This window comes from Emys orbicularis, chromosome 23 (assembly GCF_028017835.1).
Source record: "Emys orbicularis isolate rEmyOrb1 chromosome 23, rEmyOrb1.hap1, whole genome shotgun sequence".
NCBI lineage: Eukaryota > Metazoa > Chordata > Testudines > Emydidae > Emys > Emys orbicularis.
In genome coordinates, this window is record NC_088705.1 from 1,526,794 (window position 1) to 1,550,362 (window position 23,569).

General features: G+C 49.8%; 1 protein-coding gene across 2 annotated transcripts in view; it reads left to right on the forward strand.

Moving 5' to 3' along the window:
• EPHA10 (EPH receptor A10) overlaps positions 1 to 23,569 on the forward strand; it is a 103,856-nt gene that overhangs the window by 44,346 nt on the left and 35,941 nt on the right. For both annotated transcript variants that reach the window (XM_065421623.1, XM_065421622.1), the window contains 2 exons: positions 7,839 to 7,994; positions 9,259 to 9,600. In XM_065421623.1, coding sequence (XP_065277695.1) covers positions 7,839 to 7,994; positions 9,259 to 9,600 — 498 coding nt within the window. The remainder of the gene's footprint in view (positions 1 to 7,838; positions 7,995 to 9,258; positions 9,601 to 23,569) is intronic.

Here is a 23,569-nt window from a genome sequence, read left to right on the forward strand (position 1 = left end):
CAGTGTGGCAACTGCTCCAGAAATTGTTTACTGGTCTGAGGATTGGGACAGTGTCCTCAGGCTGTTATGGAAACATGATTAGGAAAAAAGTAATCTGTTTCCTCCTACACTTACAGCTAAACAAACCCTCTAGATTTAATACATCTGAGCCTCACACAAGAGCAAAAAGGGGAGAGAAGAAAGAATAGAAGAAAACGTGTTTAATTACAAAGTCAGCTTCTGTTCGGGTGTTTGAGCCGTAAAGCTCTACCCTTGGCTCTGAACCGCTGCACGTCAGTGGGCAGCTTTCTACCTTCTATGAATGTGCCACTGCCGTGTGAAGCAACCGGCATCCTTAGCTTTGGTTAGGAAAAGTGAGTTGGATTTGAGGGTTTTTCTGTTCAAGACTCTAAGGGACTGGGTGGCCTAGCTCTAGCATAGCTTCCCCCGCTTCGCCCCGGCCGGAAAGCAGGCTCTGGCCACTCTCGGCGTACTGTCCTGTCCTGGGAGCGACCTGCGAATAGAAACCTCAGTGGGATTCCCACATGCAGCTCAGGCCCCAAAGCCACAAAAATGGTGTTTGTGTGAGACCAGTGAGTTGCATTTTGCAGAGAAATGTGTGTATTTGTCCCCTAATGATGCACTCTCTTCTGTGGGGGCTGCAGCTTGGCTTTGTGGAAAAACATTTGTATGTGGCCCTGGGGCGTCTCCTGCTGCGCTGCCTTGTTTGTGGAGGAGCTAGAACCGGGGGAATAACATCCTTTCTCCCCCAGAGTTCGGGGAATCTCTTGACGGTACCTTTGCAGAGAGGGGTCTTGAGACGAGGAACGTGGCTTTCTGCGTCGGTTCAGGGTTAGCATCCCATGTGAGGCGCTCAAAGGTGAAGACGGTCCAGTGCCACTTGTTGAGAAACTGACAAACAGGTGGCTGAAGGGCTCGGGGTGGTGGCCCAAAGAAGATGTCTTGATAAGCGACAAGGGGAGGTAAATCGGAAGGAGCAAGAGCAGAGGTGTAAAAGTGAGGACAGTAAGCATGGATTTTTGGTGGCATCAGAAAGGGGAGCCAGTGGAGAGATTGAGAAGGGGTGAGGTGGTTGCGGGAGAGAGGCACTAGGTGGAACACTGGCCTGCTCTTGTGTTCACCACCCAGATGGTGGCATGTCCAGACTTCCCACCACACGAATGCTTAGGAAGCGTGTATGCGAGCAGTCCCTGCAGTCTGAGTCACCTACAGTCACACTGGGGCCTTGCACTCCCATGTCTCTAAACCATGTAACTTTGCCACTTTAATAATCTGGAGCTCAAGCTGGGTTCTCGGTAACTACAGCAAATCAGAGCTGCGAGTCCCTGCCTGTCTGCCCCCCACCACCACCAGTGCTTGTGATGTCACAGTCGTGTTAGATGCCGATCTAGCAGGGAGGTGAGTTGGCAGTGGTCACAGTTCGTTTCAAAGCTGTTCTCTGAATGCTAGGTGAAGATGAATGCAACTTCTGAGAATGCCTCCTTCCAAATCTGTGGGGTTTCTGTCCCACGCTGGAGCCCTGCTAATGCAGTGGCGGTGGGGGGTAAATACCCCAACTCCTGCTCTGACAGCTTCCTGGGGGTGCGGAAGGCTGGCAGCTGCACTGAAATTTGGAACTTCACAAATAATTTGACATCCTGTGAGCTAAAGTAGCTAAACTTCCTTTCAATCAGATCCCTCCTGCCTTCACCATGCCGCTCTCTCTCCTGCGGAGGGCTCCTCTGTGACCTGAATCTTGTGGCTCCTGCCACGTGCACTGCAAGCTGCCCCTCCAGGCTGGGGTGTGTGCTGAGAGTTTGCGCAGCATGGTCAGAGCGTGTTTCGCCGTTATTGCTGATGGGAGAGATTGACATAACTGACTTCATTTCTCAGTTCTTCTCTTATTATTCTGGATTGACCTTGCCATGAATTCGGTGCTTTCCATTTCCACAGAGAATGTCTCTCCCATCTGAGTGCTGGATTGGCTACATGATGCTGTTTTGTGACGTTCTGAGCCCTGCCAGTATCCACAACCATTTAGCCTTTTACAAATGCTTCAAAGTGCCTTGCAAGGAGCCGGAGCTCCCCTCACAAAGCCCACCTCAGCGTGATTACATCTGAAAACGGCTCCATGGAGGAAATGTTCAGAACATCCTCCTCTATCCTGCGGCTTGGAAAGATGAAGCTCACATTCAATACGGGGAGTTCCAGATTTTGACTGGACAGCACACAAGGCAGCACAGCATCCTGGGCGGGGGGTAGTGGCCAGAGGCTTTGCTCCCAGTTTCAAGGAAAGAGCTACTAGCACGAGCCACAGGAGCAGCTCTGGGTTTTTATAAGCAGAGGCATCATGCAGGTGGGCTAAGAAATCCAGCCCCCCCGGCAGCAGACAGTTGTGATCTTCAAAGTGCTTGTCCTGAAATTCACCCAGAAGGGAAGTCCTCTCCCAGTCCTGCTGGAGCAATTGCTGGTTTCCATTCGCAGGTCCCTCACCTTTTCTCTACAATATCAGCCTACCCCTTTTGAAGGAAGGCGTGGAGGAGCAGACCTGTACCACTGCTGTCCGGTGGAGAGGAAGCATATAGAGGAGTGTGTCCTTGTTTTAGTATTAGCATTAGGTTTCATTCCTAAATCCATAATAGGAAGTGGCTTCCACCTCGTATTTAATCTCCCCTCTGTGCTCATCCTCTTTATTTTATGCTAAGCTGCCATATTTACTCAGGTCTCTGCCCCACTCCTCTTTGCAAAACAATAAGCATGTTTCAGTTAGTCAGGTGAATAAGGCCACAGAGAATGGATTATTGATTTTCACTGGACTCTACTGATTTGCTGGGTCAGTTTTAGTGGGTTTTAACATGCTCATGCTCACATTTGTCTGATTAAATACCATTGCATAATTTAAAAAGCACTCTGCAGCTGCTGCTTCTGCATTATGCAGAGCCAGACAGACACTCAGCATGAACCTGGGAGAGGAGGGGAGGTGTACTGCTGCGTTGCAGCTAGCCAAGCCCTATCAAGGAAGGGTTCTGACTTTACCAGTGTAATAAAGCTGCAAACATTTAAATGTGACAGCTGTAACAAGCAAACGGCTGTGGAATCCGGGCAGTATGGGAGGATTTCTGACCGGGACCCCTCTCTGCAAATAAAATTTACTTCCACAACGGACCTTTGGGTACAGTGAACCCAACAGCACAGTGGTTCTCGACCTGCAGCCTGCGGCCCAATCAGCACAAAGCTGTGGCCCATGTGATATCCTCAGGGCCATACAGGTAGTATTGGATGTGGCCCACAACGTGTTATGTTATGTTATGTTATGTTATGTTATGCATATGCAGCCCTCGATGGTAAACAGGTTGAGAACCACTGCAGCAGCAGGATCACAGCCCCTGCTATTACTTACCCCTGGTGGGTTTCTACTTATTTAAATCTAGCCGTGTCTCCATGGTTCTTGCAGCAAGATGGCAACAGAAAACTGGCTGTAGATTTTCCCCTTAGTGAGAGTGGCCGAGATTGAATCTCTTTGCCGAGTTATAAGATGCCACTAGCATTATCCCAGCCCGTCCTCCTGTTCTCCTAGAGAATTGTCTTTCCCCTAGGAGCCACGTTGCTGCCAATTCCATGCTGAGAGGAGCTGCTCTACACTGATGTCTGTCCCGATGGGATCGTGAGCTGTAGATGGGAATGTGGACAGGAGAGCAGACGCTGGCAGTAGCTGAGTCCTGCACTGCACTGTTAGCCATTAGGCTGCAGGACTCTTAGAATTTCCATCTCAGATGCTATGTTGGCATCAAATTAAATCCCTCTGCCACCACTTAATTAATAACGGGACTCCATCGCTCAGCCAGGTCATGATGGGACATGGTGCAGAGCCTTGACCTTCGAGTCTGTCTGTGTCCCCCGGAGACCTGGGGGGAGGGCGGTTCTCATGTGCAGGTCACAGCGCCCCAATTACCATAGGCGCTGCTGCAGAGCAGGTTTCACTTGCCCAGCCTAAGGATTATTCGGTGTCGCTTTGTGTGCACTGGCCATGGCTTCACGCTGCTTGTGTCTACGTCACTATCTCATGCTACAGTACTTGCATGGAAGAGCTGGAATCCATCTGTGGGTCTAGAGCAGTCTCTGCTCTAGGGGCCTGGTTGTGCAGACACTGGAGTGGGACTCCAGAGACCTGCATTCAATTCCTGGTTCTGCCACTCTTCCTGTGTGACCTTCAGCCAGTCACATGATCCGTACCTCCATTTCCCTATCTTTAAAACGTGGTTAATACTTTCCTACCTTACAAGGAAACGGAGGATAAATTAATTGTTTGAGGCTCTCCGTTACTAGTGTGCTGTGAAATGGAGGGGATGCGGCAGTTCTGCTGGGCAGGGGAAGACCGTAATCTGAGCAGCTTTGCCATGTGCGTCTGAATGCTGCATCCCTGCTAGCATCTGCTCTCCTTCCAGAAAGGGTCAGGCATGAAAGTTTGATGTCACTTTCTTCCTTTCATAGAACCACCTCCACAGAAATGCAGATGCGTCCCACGGGTGCATCTGCCAGGTCATCTATCTGCCAACCTACAGCACAAATCAATGATGCTTGTTTTGCTACTATTTTGAGCGCGCACCGTGTTTTAACAAGATGGGAACAAGTGCGCTTGCTGTCAATACAAAGAATAAAGAATGCACGGTAAATGAGTGGTCGCTTGCATGGGCATCAGTGATGGGACTAGGAGGGAGGCAGGCAGTTTGGTATGCTTGGCACCACGAGTTTGGTCATAGATTATTGAGTCATTACCATTATTTAACATTTATATTGTGGAAGCACCTGGGGGCCCAGGAGTGGGGTGCAGATGACAATAAAAATGGTGATGCCATTATGTAAATTGATGGTGTGTCCTCATGTGAAATACTTTGTGCATCATTGGTCACCCCCTCTCAGGAAGGATAGTGCAGAATTTGGGGCGTGGGAGTGGGAGAAGATTGGAGAAGGATTCCAGAAATGGTTAGGAGGCCTGGAAAAATTCTTTTAGAAAGAGACATTGAAAAGTTTGGGGTTATTGTCCTTAGAAAGGAGACAAGAGGGGATTTGATAAAAGTCCATGACATATTGAATGGTCTGGAGAAGATAGGAGATTGGGGGATTTTGTTCTCCCTAACACAACAAGGGGACATTCAAGGAAATTCTTCATCAGCATCATGGCAAATCCCACAGGAATGTGGCCTCCTTGCAAATCGAGCACCACTCTCTTGCAGCAAGTGAACAAACAGGAAGGGACAAATCCAGTAGAGGGGAAAACGCTGGGCTTGAGCTTTTTGCAAGGTTTGCTTAAACCAAAGACTGCCAAAAATATATGGTATTGTGCTCTCTTAAATCGATCCCAGCTAAGAGAAAAAGAGCAGGATCCAAGTCCTAGTTTGGCTTCCTCACCATGATTAAGGGCCTGTGGTTTGTTATGAATTGGGAGATCTGGGAGGCAGTTGTTGGCAACTGCAGCCTGCAGACCCTGGTTTCCTATTTCAGTGCATCATCCTGCAGCTTCCCCAGCATTCTGGTGAGTGCCAGGAAGGATGACAAGGAGAGAACAGCTGCTTCAGTGACACAATTTCTCCCGATCGCTCTATTTTTGCTTCCAAGAATTCTGAGCTGACCTGACTGGGCTTAGGAGGCTTAGCTTGCATCCCATACAGAAGTAGCGTTGACAACGGCCAGGCAGTTGTTAGTTTTTTGCATGGCTGTAACATTGTGCAAGAATCCTATTTAATTTGGGTTTTCAGAGACAAGAGCAGATTCACTGTCCTTTTGCAAATAGGGAAACAATCCTTGTTTTAAGGTTGAAAGCTGCACAAGCTGCTATCGATCCCCACTGCAGCAAAGCTCCTCTGCTGTGCAGAGCTGAGAACGGGCAGCAGCTCAGTGCAGCGCCTGCAATGCCGACATTATGCAAGGTTTCCGTTTGTGCCGGCCGTCTAAGAGAAGATGTCTCTTACCATGTGACCAAGAGGAGTGGGCAGCTCTGCCTGAGTTACAGACCTCTGGGAACATGGCACATGGGCCTTGGGAAAGTGCTGAGCGGGAATTCTCTCCCAGGCTGAGTGGGACTGGCAGTCTAAGCTGTGAAAGCATTTTGTTGTTGTTACTGGACACATTTGGGGAAGCTTGTTGGCAAAGCCTGCTCCATTCTTTCCCCTGATGCTCTTGGTTTGCTCGGCTGGTATCGGGTAAAGCACTCTTGGAGGAGGTCTCATGGACATGGGCTCTGATTCGACACTGAAAGTCTATGGCTACTGAGCATGCTTCTCCTCTTCCCTTGGTGCACATGTACCTAGAACTGAGACAGGACATTGCAGGGATCAGGACATAAAACAAATGTGGGTTTGGGGCAAGTCCTGAAAGGTATTTATGTAACATTAAAAAAAAAATTCTCTCGTTTGCATGGTAGACCTCAACTCTGCCAGCCAGCAATCCATACATGTGCCAGACTCCAGGGAGTAGAGAATACCAGAGAATGGTTAGCTGAACTTTGCTCTCAAGGAAGAGGAAGGATTAATAAAATGCTTCATGCCGCACCTTGATTTGACTTGCAGGGCGATGTGAATTCCAAAAAGACTTTGCAATAGATGAAAATCTGCCTTTCACTTTGTGTTGCCTGAGCATTCCATTGTCCGATGAATAAACCCCATTCCATTGTCCTATGAATAAATGTCATCCACAGCTGATCCTATATCTCTGGTACTTTGTCCTAAGATCACAATTGTAGCTGCCAGTATTATATCACGGTAAAAAATTAATGAACCGGAGTGCCCTGGAATAATTTCTTGTAAAAGGAACAATCTCAGCAGTGAACTCCTTAACAACGATAAGATATGGGTGCAGCTGGGAAGTTTAAAAGTGATTAAGTTTAAATATTCAAGAAGCTGATGAAGGGCTGATGCAGGCATAGCAGACAGCAGCACCTCACAAATGAGAGGAAGGAGAAGCAAGCAAAGTGTGGTGCTGAAAGTTATGTTCTGCTCATACGTTCGGCTTGAATTCCAGCTGAGTCAACCTCATTGCAGCCCCTATTGGCTCAGCTGGAGGTGGCTCCCGCAACAGACAGAGGAGCTGCCCAATAGAGCAAAGGGGTCCTGGTTGGAACTCCTGCTCCATAAGCCGTGCAGGAAAGCGCGTCTATCCAAGTCTGTCTGGCTGATCGCACCACGACTCTTACGCATTTTGTTTTCAGGCTTCTCTCTTCCCAAATGCTTTTAGGGTCACCATTGAAACTAATGACTTGTTTGGTTGAACCTCAAAGGTAATTTACAGAGACTACATGGGAACCAAAAGTTTATTAGTTTGTAAATTTGTATCATTCAGTATCGATGACTATATTACACCACCTCACCGCCCACAATCCATCTCCTGTGTCGGTAAAGCCACAAGCCTCCTGTTTGCCCAGGCTTGCAGCCTTGTGGCTTGATTCTCATTTACACGGACACCATTCTGGCCTTAGTGTAAATGCTCTGTCATTGTTGGTTCTTCCCTCCCATTCAGACTGTGGCTAAATCCTGCTGCTGCTGCTGCGTCTGTGTCCTCTCTGGAACTTTCCCTGTCCCTCCTGACTCCTAAAGCCCATGGCCATGCATTATTCATCGCCTGCCTCATCCTGCAGCCACCTCCTCCTTGTCCTCGCTCAGAGCCCCCCATTGCTCTCCTCATGCCTCTCCAACCTGCTGGAGCTAAAATCTGGCAACCTTGACTCCGCGGAAAGGTTTCTGAACACTGAGACCCAAAGCAAAGGGGGCCTCAGGACTTGGGGAAGGTTGGTCACTAACAACTGCTCCGTTTGCTTGTGCTGCCAGAACTCGGCTTGCCATAACAGTCTGTCTGTCTCTTCACAGCTTGCCCTACTGGATTTTATAAGCTATCCCCCCGACTCCCTCTCTGCTCTCCCTGCCCCGAACGCAGCTTCACACATCGAGAAGCCTCCACGTTCTGCACGTGCCAGAAGAACTACTCCCGGTCCCCGTCAGACCCGCCATCTGCCTCCTGCACCCGTACGTCTCTCTCCAGCAACATCCGTGGTTCGGTAAATGGAAGGGAGAGAGAGGAGCCAGCCAGAGCCGCCACTGCCCTGGGGCTGGCCAAGCCTATGATAGGCCAAGGAGGTGCCCCCAACCCGGGTGGCAAGGCCACCAACACCCAGGCAGAGCCGCTTGGCCTCTATAGCTGTGTCCCGGGGCATTAGCATCACCGGGAGTTATTCCAGTAGCACCCGCAAGGAGCTCGGTGCTCTCCAAACAGATAGGAAAAGCCAGGCCCTACCGCAGGGAGCTCACAGTCGGAGGTTATAAGGCCTGAAATCTGGGGCTGTGAACATGCCAGTAAGGATTGCCGGCATTACCCCAATAAAACGAGGGCATGCTTGTATAGACACAGCCTAGCACAGCTCACGTTTTTAATTAAATGGCATCAAGTTAATTACATTTGATTAATAGATACTACGGTGATGGGCACTTTAGAATTGCTTATATAATAAGCAGCAGCCTTCGTGGTTTGACTGACAGCTAGCCCGAGTGAGAGGTGTCTTATTCTTGGCCTCACTGCAGAGCCAGATGGCTTGGCTCTAAGCTATTTCACCGTGTGAAGCAAGCAAAGCCAAATCTCCAGCTTGGAGCAGTGTGAGTAGCCGGCATGTGTCAAGTGTCTGCAGGTATCCGACACTAAGGCTCTGTCTGCACTGCAAGGACACTGCACTGTGTCCTTAATCTGGGTTAAAATAGTGAAGTTACGGCATCTTGGCTTTTCACTCCAGTTAGCAGCTTGAGTGCAACCCCATGTTCCCCTACAGGCATTCATTTAAGCTGCTAATGCAAGTTAAAAGACAGGCTAACGTCGCAGTGAAAATGCAGCAGTTTGAGTTAGCTAATGCGGATTAGCTAACCTGAGTTAAGAACACGCCTTTTTCTGCAGTGCAGACGTACACTCACACTGCAGGGAGACTGATCGTTAATCCCGTTCTGCCTTGCTCAGAGCTTTCTTTAAAACGTTGCTTCAGTGTGGACACTCTCCGTGCTGCACCTGCAGCACATATTGCACAGGGCTGAGGCTGCCCAAGTGACGCCTTGTGTTACTGGATGGCATTACGAGTGCCCTAGAAACAGGCTGTCTTGGATCCAGCTTTTCCTCTGCCATTCTGTAATTTCCCCTGAATTCCAGTGGCAGTGCCAGTGTGGTTATAACTGTGACGGCCCCGCACTGGTGCTGCTGGTGGTTGCACCCACTGCACCCGCAGTGAAACGCTCCCTCTTCTGCTTGCAGGTCCCCCATCTGCTCCAAGGAATCTCATCTACAGCCTGAAGCAGTCCACGCTGGTTCTGGAATGGAGCGCACCAGCAGACTTGGGCGGCCGGACCGACATCACCTATAACCTCCTTTGTGACCGCTGCTCGGCGGCTCTCCGGCGGCAGTGCGAGCAGTGTGGCAGCAGCGTTGGCTTTGTGCCTCAGCAGACGGGATTGGTGGACAGGACTGTTACCCTGGTGAACTTGCTACCACATGTTAACTACACTATCCGTGTGGCAGCTGTCAATGGCGTCTCTGATTTCAGTGCCTTGTCAAAGCCGCAGTACGCGGAAGTGAACATCTCCACCAGCCTCACAGGTACGGGCCACGCCTGGCTGCACTTGCTGCTTTACCCCCCCTCTGCTCCTTCCTGTGAGCATCTGGGACTTGCACTTTGTGATGCAAGAATCCCGAAGGGGTAGAAGGGGAGTGGTGTGGAGAGCCCCCCCCCCCCCCCCCGCCCACGTCCAGTGAATGACCCCTGCAGGGAGCAGCCTCTGGTTTGAGCATTGGCCTGCTAAACCCAGGGTTGTGAGTTCAATCCCTGAGGGGGCCACTTAGGGATCTGGGGCACAAATCAGTACTTGGTCCTGCTAGTGAAGGCAGGGGGCTGGACTCGATGACCTTTCAGGGTCCCTTCCAGTTCTATGAGATAGGTATATCTCCATATATAACCTGCCCCCGCCCACTTGCACTACGAATAAGGTTCCAGTCTTAGCCTTTGGTTGCAAAGCCCACAGCCACTGGCTTTAACTCCCCTCAGTTTCTATGAACTGCACACACCGAGCTGGGCACGGCTCTGTAGGCAGCTGTTCTTTAATCCAAGTAACTAGTGAAACCAGCAGTGCCCTGCCCCTGCAAGAACTAAGCAAAACAGAGCCGCCTAGTGGGGTTACAGGAAGGGGACCGCTCAGCCTGCTAGACCGCGCTAGGATGCCACACTGGCTCCCCTCAGCTCCAGTGACTCCCCCAGCTTTCTGCTGGCTCGAATGGGAGCTGCCTGGCTACATGCAGCGCCGCTCTGGCCAGCGAGGCCTGCAGCTGACTCTGCGGCCTGTGGTGATTGTCCAGCATGGCAGTGGCACAGCCTAGAATGAAGTTCACTGGCTTAGAGTTCTGACCAATTTTGTTAACTTAGAGCTCTCCTGGAAAGCCCAAGGTTTTCTGAGCAGTTCTGCAGCACTGAGCCCCAGGGCCCCGGGGAGGAACAGTCAGGTTAGCACCCGCAGCTGCTGTCACTTTACAGAAGGGGCGTGGGTCATGTTCACTGCTGGGCCAATATGCTCCTCTTGAAGCAAGTGACGAATACAGGAGCCACTGGGCCTGATATGCAGGAGTGTGATCCAGAGCAGCTGTTTCTGGAATCCCAGACATGCTCTGAGGACACAGTGCTGGGGCGTGACGTTCCTCGGCAGAGCTCCTGGGAATGCCTGGTTGGATGATGTCTCCCCAGTAACATGAGACCATCTGCCCCTGGAACTGGCCTGTCCAGCACTGCACCTCTTTCTGCTGCAGCCCGTGCTCCATGCCAAGCCGTCAGGGTCTGGGCTGGTGCTAGCTGAGGGAGCAGCAGTTTCCAGAGTCTCTGAAAGAACTGCTGACCCATAGGCACTCCCTGAGAGTGCTGGGCTGGGAGGCTGGGGGATACAGTGCACAGGGCTGAGTAGTCACATCACAGTTCCCTGCATTCCCAAATGTGCTGGCCATGTTCCTGGCACCTTCATCAGGAAGCCAGAGATCCTCTCATTTGTCTACCTGCTCTCATGAGCTGTTAGGAGTTTTTCTAAGATGGCTGAGCGAGCCGGAGGGGTTTACACTGCTCAGCTGGTGTTTCCGTAGCTTTGCCTGCTGGGAGGAGGTGATTGCTCACATACAGCTCGGCCAGTGGATTTCCCCCACACGAGGACTTGGCAATGCCCCCCTCCCAGGCCTCTCACCTTCACCCTGTCTGCTGGATACTCAGGGACACACAGATACTACAGCAGTGATGAGGACCATACCAGTGCCTAGGCAGATAGATGGGAAGAGACAACAGCAGCTCTGTGACACTCGGGCTGGGTTTTCATTGCTAGAATACAGAGAACAGAAGCTTGCTGGGTTTAGAAAAGCCCATTGCTCAGCAGTGAAGATGGACAGTCATTCCTCTGCTGCAGACAGGGCCGGATTAACGCAGGGGCTTTAGGGGCTGCAGCCCAGGGCCCTGGGCTAAGGGGGGCCCCAGTGCAGCAGGGCTCAGGCAGGCTGCCTGCATGCCCTGGCCCCACGCTGCTCCCGGAAACGGCTGGCTGCTGGCACGTCTCTGTGGCCTCTGATGGGGGGGGGGGGAGCGGCTCCGCGCACTGCCCCCCCGCTCCCAGGGAACCGGCCAAGAGCCCCGCTGTGCTGCCGACCAGGAGCTGCCTGTGGTAAGCGCCTCCCGGACAGAGCCTGCACCTCGCACCCCCTGCTGCACCCCGACCCCCTGCCCCAGATCAGAATCCCCTCCTGCACCAAACTCCCTCCCAGAAAGAAACGAATATAACAGCTGTTCTAAGGGAAGAAGCAGGATATTTTGAATTAATTTAACTATATTCTACATGTTTTGAGACTGAAATGTAACCACAGAACGGCTTTATGTTAATTAGAAGGCAAGTTTAGTATAGCATTAGTAGCCTTGGTGCCATAATTGTGATCATTTTGTTTTAAATTAGGAAAAAGACTTGTAGACAGGGGCCCCACGCAATCTAGTAGCCCTGGGCCCACGGGAGAGCCCTTAGCCCTTAGCTCTCCGTGTACTGTGCTATTTCAAAGCTACACGACAGTCACTATTCTGACAGTGAGGTTCTGAGCTCCATGGAGCTGTGAGTCCATTGCGTGATTAAGTTACAGTTTGAATTTATGGATCACAAAAATGTCTTCAGGGAATCAGTTCTTGCAACCCAGCCACGTGAAACTCCTTAACGGAGAGTGATTCAGCGGCTCGCTGTCCCACGGGAATAGGAGAGCGTTAGAATTGTTGGTTACATTGTTTTCTCCAGGCCACGTTTCAGGGCACAATTTCCCATTGTAAATGTCTTCCTTCCCCTAGGGGCTCACACCTTTAATTGCCTGACCTGAGCAGAACGGAGGAGCCTTTCTGTCTGCATGCCAGAGCCCTTCCCTGGTGGAGAGGGGCTTGTTCCCACTGCTCCAATCCCGTTCTGTTTCTGCAGGTCCCTCTCCATGATTTAAACCTCCCCAAGGCAAGCCGGGGAGGGCTTGTTGTGTCCTTGTCTCTCCCTCTGTTGGTGTTAATTTGCATGAAAATCCATTCCCCAGCCACAGTTAATGGAGAGGAGCCATCTCCATGTCCCTCTCCATAGGAATTGGCCAACAATTTAATCTTGAGAGATTAAACTCTGATCTTGTTATGAATAATTTCCCCACCATTTGATCAAATGTTTTTGCTCACGTTGCTGCTTTTTCTTTCCTTACTCAGTCATTTCTATGACTGTGCAGTCTAGATGCAAGGCCAACATGGACCCATCCTTCCGCACAGGAGACCTCTTCTGGTCAGTGGAGAGTCCTAGCGTGGTAAAAAGCTGTTAGTGCCTGAGCTCATGTTAACCCCGTAGGTCCAGGGAGTCAGGCAGCCAGATGGCTTGTAGAAAAAGTCAGATTAGCCCCCAGGGAAATGCTGTGGCTGCAGGAGAGCTTGTTAGGGGAGCTCTCTGAGAGGCAAGGGGGGGAGGGACGTGTGTTTGAGCCACTCACAGGTCACTGAGTGACAGATTCTTGCTGCCGTTGGAAAAAGAAACTTTCCTGGCTTGTCAGCAAACAGGCAGAATGTGTTTCCATGTTGCTTTGACTTCTCCACAGGTGGGAAGCCAACACTGGTCACAGCTGGCAAGTGGGGAAGGACAAGAGGGCTGATTTGCAAGTTTCCGGAACCAGAGGGTATTAGACACGGGAACTGGGTGAATCTGTTAGCTGACAGGGATGAGAAACAGAGAGAGGTTTCTCTAAAGCAGAGGCTCTCAACCTTTCCAGGCGACTGTAGCCCTTTCAGGAGTCTGATTTGTCTTGCATACCCCAAGTTTCACCTCACTTAAAAACAACTTGCTTACAAAATCAGACCTAAAAATACAAAAGTGTCCCAAGCACACTAGTACTGAACAATGGCTGACTCTCATTTTTACCATATAATTATAAAATAAATCAATTGGAATATAAATATTATACTTACATTTCAGTGCACAGTATATAGAGCAATATAAACATCATTGCCTGTATAGAGTCCTGTGGCACCTTATAGATTAACAGATGTATTGGCGCATGAGCTTTCATGGGTGAATACCCACTTCGTTGGATCTGTCTGTGTCCCCCTGGTTGAGAACAACTGCTCTAGAGGAGCTCCCACAAGGTCTCCCAGCAGAGGGCAGTGGGGAGACAGGTGCGCTCAGAATCTGCATCCAGAGCTATTATGTCATATAGGATGAGACTAAAGCAAAGCTAGGACAGCAACTATTCTGCAAGATCCCTCCTCCACCAGTGAGCGAAAAGCAAGTGGCAACACAAGTCAGATTATCATACACCCCAGATGTGTGTATTTAACGTGTCCCTTCTCCTTCGTAAGTGGGAATCCTGGGTGGTTCTCGCAAACTGCTTAACAAATACATGACTCCCAAAGAAACTGAAATGCAGACAAAGAATTTGGCAGAAGTAATCTCGTAAACTATTCCAAATCAAGGTCTCTTGTCAAGCCGCTGAGATTCCGGATGCAGATGGCAACACAGAAACTAGCTAACCAGCTGAGACTCCTGCACCATTCAGGAAGTTTCCTGAAGCATGTTCATTTTTGCTGCTGAAACTGACTTTTATCTAGGTGGCAAGAATCAGTGGAATTACTAGATTGGAATGGCCGATTTTGTTCTTTTTGTGTTTGGTCTTTTGGGGGTTGTGCTGAGTTGCAGGAGACCCAATTCCTCTGTTTTGATCTGTCGTGTAAAAAATGACGGTGATAATTAACTTGTGCCCACCAGCCAAGAAGGAAAGGAGGGCACCTTCCCACACCAAGGTGGCTTATAAGTCTGACTTGCCTGCAACATTCCTGCAAGATAAGAGACCAACCTTCCTTGGTGAAATCCCTGCACCTGTGTGTGTGCCCTGCTCCAGGGGGGTCAGACGGGAAGAGCAGCAAAACTCATTTTGAATGTGCAATCCAAACTCTGGGCATTGCAGTTGCAGTTCCCGGGGCCTCCGCTTTGTTTAACAAGCTGTCACTTGCAATTTTCTGTGAGCCTTGATGTTCCTGCACGAGAGAAGCTCTGTGCCCCAAGTTAAAGTGGGCTGTTAATGCACTGCAGAGCATAAGCCCATTCTGCGAACTCTGTCCTGGTGAGATGGGCAGGGCTGAAGTTCAGACCTGGGGTTCTCCGCAAACATGCATCTTCCAGGCACTCCCATTGTGGGGGGGGGGGGATGTGCTTCCCTGTACTGCCAGTGGAACATTCCTTACATCAGGGAAAGACAGTGAGCAGAGGAGAGCTTGGGGCAGTTTATATTCGCTCCTGAATGGCCGGGGCTCCTGCCTGCCTGGGGGGAAGAGTTTCTTTTTCAAGGGCTTTTAAGCTACTGGTCGGATCCTGAACGTGCACTGGTCTTGGTCGAGGTGCAATAGAAAAGAGCAGTAACCAGGGGTTTGGGACTATGGCTCATCGCTCTGAGCCGTTCCTAAGAGCCTGGGTATGAGAATCGCTGAACTCCTGCTGATTTCAGAGACTTCAGAGACGGGTGTTGGACTGAGCCAGGCACAGGGAGGCTGTAAGGAGGTGGGGGAGGGAACGAGCTGGTGCCCTTGAAGTCCAGCTTTCCCTCTGGCCTTCCACCTGCCCCTTTCTGCCTTAGAGCCTGGCTGCCTGTGCGGCGCACTGTGGCTCTGAGTCTGGAGACCGTGAGATGCAGGAGGCTTTTCAAGGCAGCATGCTTAGCACGTGTGAGGAATCCACCATTATGGCTGGGGACCCTCGGATACAAAACCAGCAGTGGCGGCAGCGGCTGCGCTGGGGTCACAGAGCCGTCGGTGGAAGCAGCGCTGAGAAGCTCTTTCACGTCTCAGTTGCTGCAGGGTTGTGAGACCCTTATAGGTTCCCGGAGCACCTGTGAGAAGGTCGAGCCTGAGCATCCCCGGCTCTCGTTCCCTTGGCGGGTGCCTCAGCAAGCCCAGAGCTTTCAGACCATTCCAGGCCTCAGCTAGTCCGCTTCACCGGGGAAGAGCATCCTGACTACCGGCCTGGAAAGAAGCCGAGGAGCCCAGGCTTCCTACGTTGCTTCAGTTACTATCCGAGCACGGGTGCATGTGTAGGAGGCTCACGGAGCTAAGGAAGGGGCTGTTTGCTTTCTGGCATAAGCCCTGGAAGCAGGAGCGCCACCAGCTTTGCTGCCGCCCTAGGTGGCGGAAGGTCCCGCCCCGAAATGCCGCCGCGGTTGCCACCCCCCAAATGGTAGCGCCCTAGGCGACCGCCTAGGTCGTCTAATGGGTTGCGCCGGCCCTGCCTGGAAGTTAGGGTTTAGCAGGACTCGTTAGAACAGGCATATCTCCAGCTGTGTCCTGGCCTGCCCGAGCTGCTCTGATTCCCCACGACAGTGTAATGTGGATGTCTCTGTGGGAGAGGAGAAGTGTGGAAAGAGAGACGCCAGGACGCACTGGAAGATGCAGAAGCAGAGGAGACCTTGTTCGTGGCTGGGACGTGGCAGCTTCAGGGGATGAGATCTGCAGCAGCAAAGCTCCGGCTGCAGCTATACAGATTCAGAGGAAAACTTAAAAAAAAGAAACAAGGTCTTAGTTAGCTGCCAGGTCCCTGTACCTGTAAATATAGCTTTGACTAAAGCTTTCAGCTCTAACCACTTCCCGCCCCTTCAGTGTTCACAAGAGGTTTCATTAACACTTCTCCAGTGTGTCTGCAGCGGGGAAAAGATGCAATTTAGTCCACAGGAGGCAAAATTAATACTGTGTTTTTTCTAATCTGGCCCAGCATGGGGCTAAGTAAAAGTGTTTGAGGAGAGAATGGAGCTGCTTACCTGCAGGGGAGGAGTGCATTAACCATGCCAATGTACACTGTAGGACAAGGTCCTTTACATTCCCCGCAGGTGTTGGGTTCTGTCTTTTAAATTTGTTGCAAATTAATAGTGCGGCCATGGCTGAAATACACTCTAATTTCTGTCTGTGGGGGTGTGATTTGTGCCCAATTAGGGCCTGGTAGGGAAGCTTTATATGGCCACACGTGGCTGGCATGCTCCTGACCACCCTACCAGACTTCTCCTGGTCTATTGCACAAGCGTGAGGGTTAGGAGACACCGGCCAGTCTCCTGCAGAAACACCCCTGGGGCTCTTTCCTATCTGCTCAGAGGAGAGGGGATCCTGGTTTTTAGCATCTATTCTGAAAGAGCCTCCCAATGAAATGCCTGGAGCTTCATTTACAGCATAGATTGCAAGTTCCTTGTGGCACGAACTGTCCTGTGCAGTGCTCAGTTGGCCGAGGGAAGAGTTCATTACCCCAGGCAGGCTGTTCTGTGGAATGTGTGAATTATTTTGCTCAGTTCCCTGACGTTCTCCCCACTTATCTGCAGCCTCCAGCAGGAAAGTGCTGGCATCTCCAAGTGCTCGTGCCAGTTCTAGCGCACGCTCCCTCGGCATTTCCTCACTGATCTCAGACTCCCTTTGAACCGGCAGGGGGCTGGCCATATGCTCCCCTTTGCCATGGTTCATCTGGATGTGCCAACCGCGGCAGGAGAGGCAGCTGGACTGTATTAATGAGGAAAACTCCCTCCTGGATTTGAGTAAACCAGAGGTTTTGAACTATAATTACAGTGCTCTATCTTCACCAGCCAATAACTACTCAGAGTGACACTTATTAACAAGGAAATTCAAATGTCCTCATTCTTACCAGTACGGAGAGAAACATTAGGTAACAAACAGGAGCTGGGCACAGCCCACATTACAGCACCAGCTCAGCAAATAAAAGGGAGCTGCTGTTGCCTGCAGAATTCTCAACAGGCCTTGGCTTCTAGCCAGCTGACTCGGCTGAGACGCCCTGCCCGAAGCTGCATTTCAGTCCTGGCTCCCAGTTGCTCCTCACATACCGGCACTGGTCACTGTTGCTAGATACGTGGGTTCAGTTGCTGCTGCGTTTAATGGGCAGCTTTTCTAAATAAATTAAAACAAATTCAAGAGTTTTGCCTCTACTAGTCCAACACCAGCCATGCCCCTGAGCGCTGGCTTCACTCTCTGGATCTTCGGGAGGGAGTGCAGTCTCCTGAATGGTTCAGAGGGGAAAGGGAGTCAGGACTCCTGAGTTCTATTCCTGGCTCTGCCACAGGTTTCCTGTGTGACCTTGGGTGAGTCACTTCCCCTGTCTGTGCCTCAACATCCCCATCTGTAAAATTGGCCAGCATGATTATCCCCATGTCCCAAGGTGCTTGCGTCTGTCAAGCACTCGTTTGCTGAGCACTCAAGTTCTCACTGAAGTCAGTCCTCCTCCTCCCAGGCTCTAAGTGTCTGATTTTCAAATACCCTCTGGAGTGAGAAGTGGGGTTATTCCTGATGAATCCACTTCTTCTGCCCTGATACCTGGTCTGCGTGCATAACTGGGCAAACTACCAGGGCCGGAGGGTCAGTGCAGTGCCTTTCAGGGACACTAAGCACTAGATTTATGGCTCACAGAGTCCATTTAATGTCACAGCCTGGAGTTCTCTGCAGCCAATTCACACAAATTAACAGGTGCGAATTAATGTTTGTGGCTTAAACTTCTGCTGTGTGTCCCTGTGGTCATTTAGGCTTTGTCTTGGCTCTCTTATGGCTGCTGAACACAATCGGACCTCAGGTATAGAGTGTGCAATAGCTGAATGCTGCTTTTGTAAAGCAATTCACGAGCTAGGAGTGAACAGTTCCCAGCATCACACATCCTCGAGCCATCTTTTCTTTGGCATGTCTCTGTGGCTGTTGGGCTCTGTCCAGGTTGAGAGAGATCAGCTGCCTTTCCACAATGTTCACTCCAACGTTCGTTCTCTTCCCTTCCTGCCTTCGCTTTGGGACCCTCTTGCTAATTTCTTTGGATGATTTTGGAGTGTGACTTTTCGGTTGCACGCGGGATGTGGTTTGCGTCGTAGCTCTGGCTCCTGAGCTCTCTCCCATACTTCCCCCCCCCCCCAGTGTGTTAACTTGGAGTGTGTAGCTTGACTTGTGCTTATTACACGTGTTCTCCCTGCATGCCAAATGTCAACAGCGACAGACAGAAAATGTCTGTGGAGAATAATCTTATCCTCTAAAGATTTCCTGAAGGGCCCCTCTCAGTTCCTTAGCCATTAAATCACACGTTCAAAGTTCTTTTGCACAGATACCTTACACACCATTAATTTCCCTTCTGTGCTTTCCTGGGAAGCTCCTCATGTGCTTTCCCAGGCGAAAATCCCACCTTTGCTTTCTGGGATTTTTGATACTGACAGGGCACAAACTGGGCAGGATTTTCAGGGAAGACTTGCTGAAGTTTTCTAATAACGCGATGGCTCATGCCATGTTAAACCCAAATCCTCGCCAACTCTGCGAATAAACTTGGATGCCTGGTCTCATATCTACTGATAGCGTGCTGTGCCAGGAAGCAGTCCCTAGGTAGAGAGGAGTTTAGGCACTGGGGTCTATTAACCGTCTCTGGCCATTAAACCCCAGGAATAGCTGCATGGAAGTAGCTAGGTTTAAAATGAAGGGTGTGTCTACACTGCAGTTAAACACCCAAGGCTGGACCATGGTAGCTGACTTGGGCTGTGGGGCTGTAAAATTGTGGTTTCCACGTGCGGGACCCCGCCAAGGGGGAGGGTCCCAGAGGCCAGACTCCAGCCTGAGCCTGAACCCGAACGTCTACACTGCCATTTTACAGCCCTGCATCCCGAGCCCCATGAGCCCCTGTCAGCTGACGGGGGCCAGCCCAGCCACAGGTGTTTAATTGCAGTGTAGACACAGAAACGGCATTACCCAGAAAAACAGAATCCTCCTGGCTCTGGATTGTTTCCGTTTCAAGGGAATTAATGCCTTGCACATGAGCCAGTTAGGCTATTTCAGCCCTTCCCAACAGCTCGTTGCATTTATAATGATAAATACCTTGGGGGGAAGGAGAGTGGGGAGGAGGGAATCTTTTACTGCCCTATTAAAGCAGTGTTGCCCCCCCGCATTTGAAATTCTTGAATTATAAATTGTGCAGCCCCAGAGAGAGCTGCTTTCTCGTATCGATGTTATGTTAGTGACGTGCTCTTTAAATCTGCTGACATGATGCCCTCTTGGTGGGTGGGTGGGAGCGTTTAAAGCAGCAGTTTCAACTTTCTGTTTCCTTGGGGTTGCCCTGGGCAGTCTCTGGCTGAATCTGCCTCAAGTCACATTCCAAACCTTTGCAAGCGTGTTCATCTTGGAGTTGTTTGGCTTAGACCTTTGTTCCATGCAGAATAAAAAACCTGATATTTCACTACTCCTGGGGGGCTTGCATGATGCCCACAGTTTACAGGGAAAGATGCTAAATTAATGCTGCATTAAAGGACACAGGATGCCTATGGGAAGCAATTGAGCTGGAAACTGAAAGCTTCTCTCTCAGAATAAAGGTGAGTTGGTGAACTTGGAAGAGAGATCCCAAAGCTCGCTCTTCTGCCATGTAGTCACCCATGTGGCACCTTCCCCGGGACGCAGACTAGTTTGCCTCTCTAATTATGATGGAGAGAGGGGGATTTATCTGGCACCCCCACAGATCTCCTCTGTTTCCCTATTCTCTCCTTTCTGAGCCTCTGCTTCCACTCCCAGTAACACCACAAGAGTTGCCCATATGCACGGAGAGGAGATAGTTATTCTGATTCCTTGGTGGATCACGTCTGAATGTCTTTGCGAAGCCTCCCTCTCCAATCCCCCTGGGGAATGGATTGGTGAGAAACATTGCAATGAACGTGGATCCCAGCCTCCCCCAGGTCTCCTGGGCGGACAGGAGGCAGGAGCGCTCCCCAGATATTTAGGACATCTTTAGACATCTCCTTCTAGAATCCATATTTCAGATGCCGTTGTTTTCTCAGCAGATGGCTGCAGTGAGTACACCTATTTTTATGCCTTTTCTGCTGGTTTGTTTGTTAATTAAGAGGAACAAAGCCACGCACAATGAGATGGAGTTTATAAAATCAGGCAGAATGGTGAATAATTTAATGTTTGCTTTTCAGAATAGAGGCAATGTTAGGGAGTTTAAAATATTAATAAGAAACATTTTATTCACAATATGAATTACTCTATAGCTGTATGATTTTTTAATTCCTTTTTAATGCATCTGGGGCTTTACTTTTTAGCTGGTATCTACCATACGGCACGAACGAAGAAGCCCCACACACTGGTCTGCAGCAGATCACTGAGTTACCAGAAAAAAACGTAACTATGATTAGCAATGAATAGTGTTTATTAACAGCAGCAATGATTAGAGGCGATACAGAGGTAGAATTGTGTGGGTGGCTCTGATTGTTAACAAAGACAATATGACTTTTCCCAGCTTGTTTGGAAGGAGAAGGCCCGGGAACAGAACTGCTGTTGGTCACTGCTAGGAATATGTCCTAAGTTCAAGACGTGGAGGGTCTATCTTTATTTAATTTATAAAAAGGCTCAGGCCCTAGCCCCCCTGCACAAGTTAGGAGAGCAACACCGAAGTTCAAAGAGCAGGCTGCTCTCCAGAAGCCAACAAAACTTGACCTCTTACAAAGCACAAAGATATTTTGTCCTGTGACTATAGGTTAACGGGCTGTTTGACATTGACTGGTCCCTTAGAATATGTGCTAACTTCTTATGCTAAACTATCTGTTTGACCTTGTATTTAACTGTGAGTACCTTCCCCAGACCTGCAGGAGAGCTCTGTGTAGGTCAAAAGCTTGTCTCTCACATCAACAGAAGTTGGTCCAATAAAAGCGATTACCTCACCCTCCTTGTTACTCTAAAAATACTACAGGTATGCAGTAGCCACTAAAGCATGGTGGAGGTGGGCATTTTTCCAGCTGTTCCAGTTACTACAGCTGAAACTCTGTGTGTGTGTGTGTGTCTTTACCTTTGCAAGGCTGGCAAAAAATTGTCATGTTTTCATCTAGAATATTTCTGTTTTTTCTCTATTGTTGAAAGACTCTTTGCAGGTAAAAATAGTTTCTCCCCTCCCCTCATCCCTTAGCAAATATTGCACTTGAATTTTTGCCATCACAGAAAATGGCTCTGAGGAAAATGGCAGCCAGGTGTAATTGGCAAGATGCGGTATAAGGAAGTACAGACGCGGCACTAATCCTGTCATATTAACTATTGTTCTCTGAACTACCACAAGGGGGCAGCAAGCTTTGTGCCATTCCTGTTATTCCTGAAACCGGAGCTGTTCGTGTCTTTGGTGGGACGGGACCCTTTACTGCTGGCACCTGACGTTTTCAAATACAGCTGCGCACCCGAGACTCTGGGGTAAAGGAAATGCCAGCCAGGCGCATGTTGCAGGAATTACAGGTGGAATCTAGTATCGGGGGGAGCCGTGTTAGTCTGCATCCTCAAAAACAACGAGAAGTCCGGTGGCACCTTAAAGACTAAAAGAACAGGAGTCCTTGTGGCACCTTAGAGACTAACACATTTATTTGAGCATGAGCTTTCGTGGGCTACAGCCCACTTCATCGGATGCATAGGGTTAGGGTTAGTATGCATCCGAAGAAGTGGGCTGTAGCCCACGAAAGCTCATGCTCAAATAAATGTGTTAGTCTCTAAGGTGCCACAAGGACTCCTGTTCTTTTTGCGGATACAGACTAACACGGCTGCTACTCTGAAACCTTAAAGACTAACAGATTTATTTGGGCATAAGCTTTCGTGGGTAAAACCCCACTTCTTCAGAGTTGTCCTCTGCCTGTTGTTGCGATTACCTGACAGACCAGGCAGGATGCAGAGTTAGCTGCAGTGGTAATGCAGGCACCAGTGCTGCTTCAGACCACACCTGGACACCCACCTGCAGAGCTGTCACAGGTGTGCTTCTCTGACTTCATGCTCTCATTGGGTCTTTAATTTCAAATACAGCAGAATCCCTTCCCTCCCCCAATACTACACAGGGGTTTCATCTAGGAAAAAGACTTGCCAAAAGTTGAGAGCTCAAGATGACCCAGATGTTTGGCGTCAGTAATAGGCCATCCTCTGTCTCCGGTCTCAGCTGAGCTGTGGGAATGATGAAGCTGACCCTGGTGTCTATGAAAGTCCCAAACTGTGCCTTTTAATTCTGGGCCTTGAGACGGATTCTAACCTCTGCATTCATTCCTGCTGCTCCCACCCAGGGAATCAGGCCTGTTCTGCATGGTCTGTCAATATGTACTGAAACATTAATAACCTTTGTTATCCTCTTTCTCCATTGCTAGAGTGAATTTACTCCACCCTCTTCACATATGGATAATTCAATATCCTCCTAAAGGTCAGTGCCCAGAGCTAGTGTATTTACTTGGAGAATTAGTTCTTAAAATGTCAAATAACAACATCTAGTCAGATTAGAAGTAAATGACAAGTGACCTGTGCAAAGAGAGTGCCCACACGTGCAAACAGCCGCTCCCTGGCTTGCTTTGCTGGTGGCACGTGTTGAGGCTGGTCTGGCCTGTACCAGTTGTTTAAATAGAGGCTGAAAGGACCAGGAGCCAGTCAACATGAATAATTCATCAGCAGGACTTTCCTCAGCAGAGATTAATGAGCTATGTAATAAATACAACATTTCACAGCTACTTAAGTTTGCTTTCCAGGGACTTGTTCCTCTCACCGGAATTCCCTGTAGGATAGTCAGGCTCTAGCAAGCTTCCAAAATCTGGGGGAGAAGGAAGACAACATAGAACTAGCTAATTTCCCAGGCAGCTTTTCCTCAACAAGGTTCCTTTCAGGCTGTCAGCTCAGCCCTGCCATCTCCTGGGCCAGCTAATGGAGGGGTTGTGAGAGACTCTTGCTCTGATTGACAAAAAATAAAATCTGCCTGGGCTTTAACGATTGGGGATTTGTGTTTGAATGACCTGGCAGGATATAAACGAGGAAGCCAAAACTGACCCTGCATCTCTGCAAACTGACCTAGGAAGACAGACAGCATCCATGAAAACAGGGTACCCTTTTGCATCTCTGTCTGACCTGCCCCAGGCTCCCATTTCCTGTCAATTAGCCATGGGGGGGCCCTCTGGAGCAGGAGAAATCCTAGGTGTGCTGATGTATATAACAATGCTGGGACTCCCCAGAGGAAGGATGCTACAGAAGGGCAACATAAGGTGCCAGTTCAGTGATTAA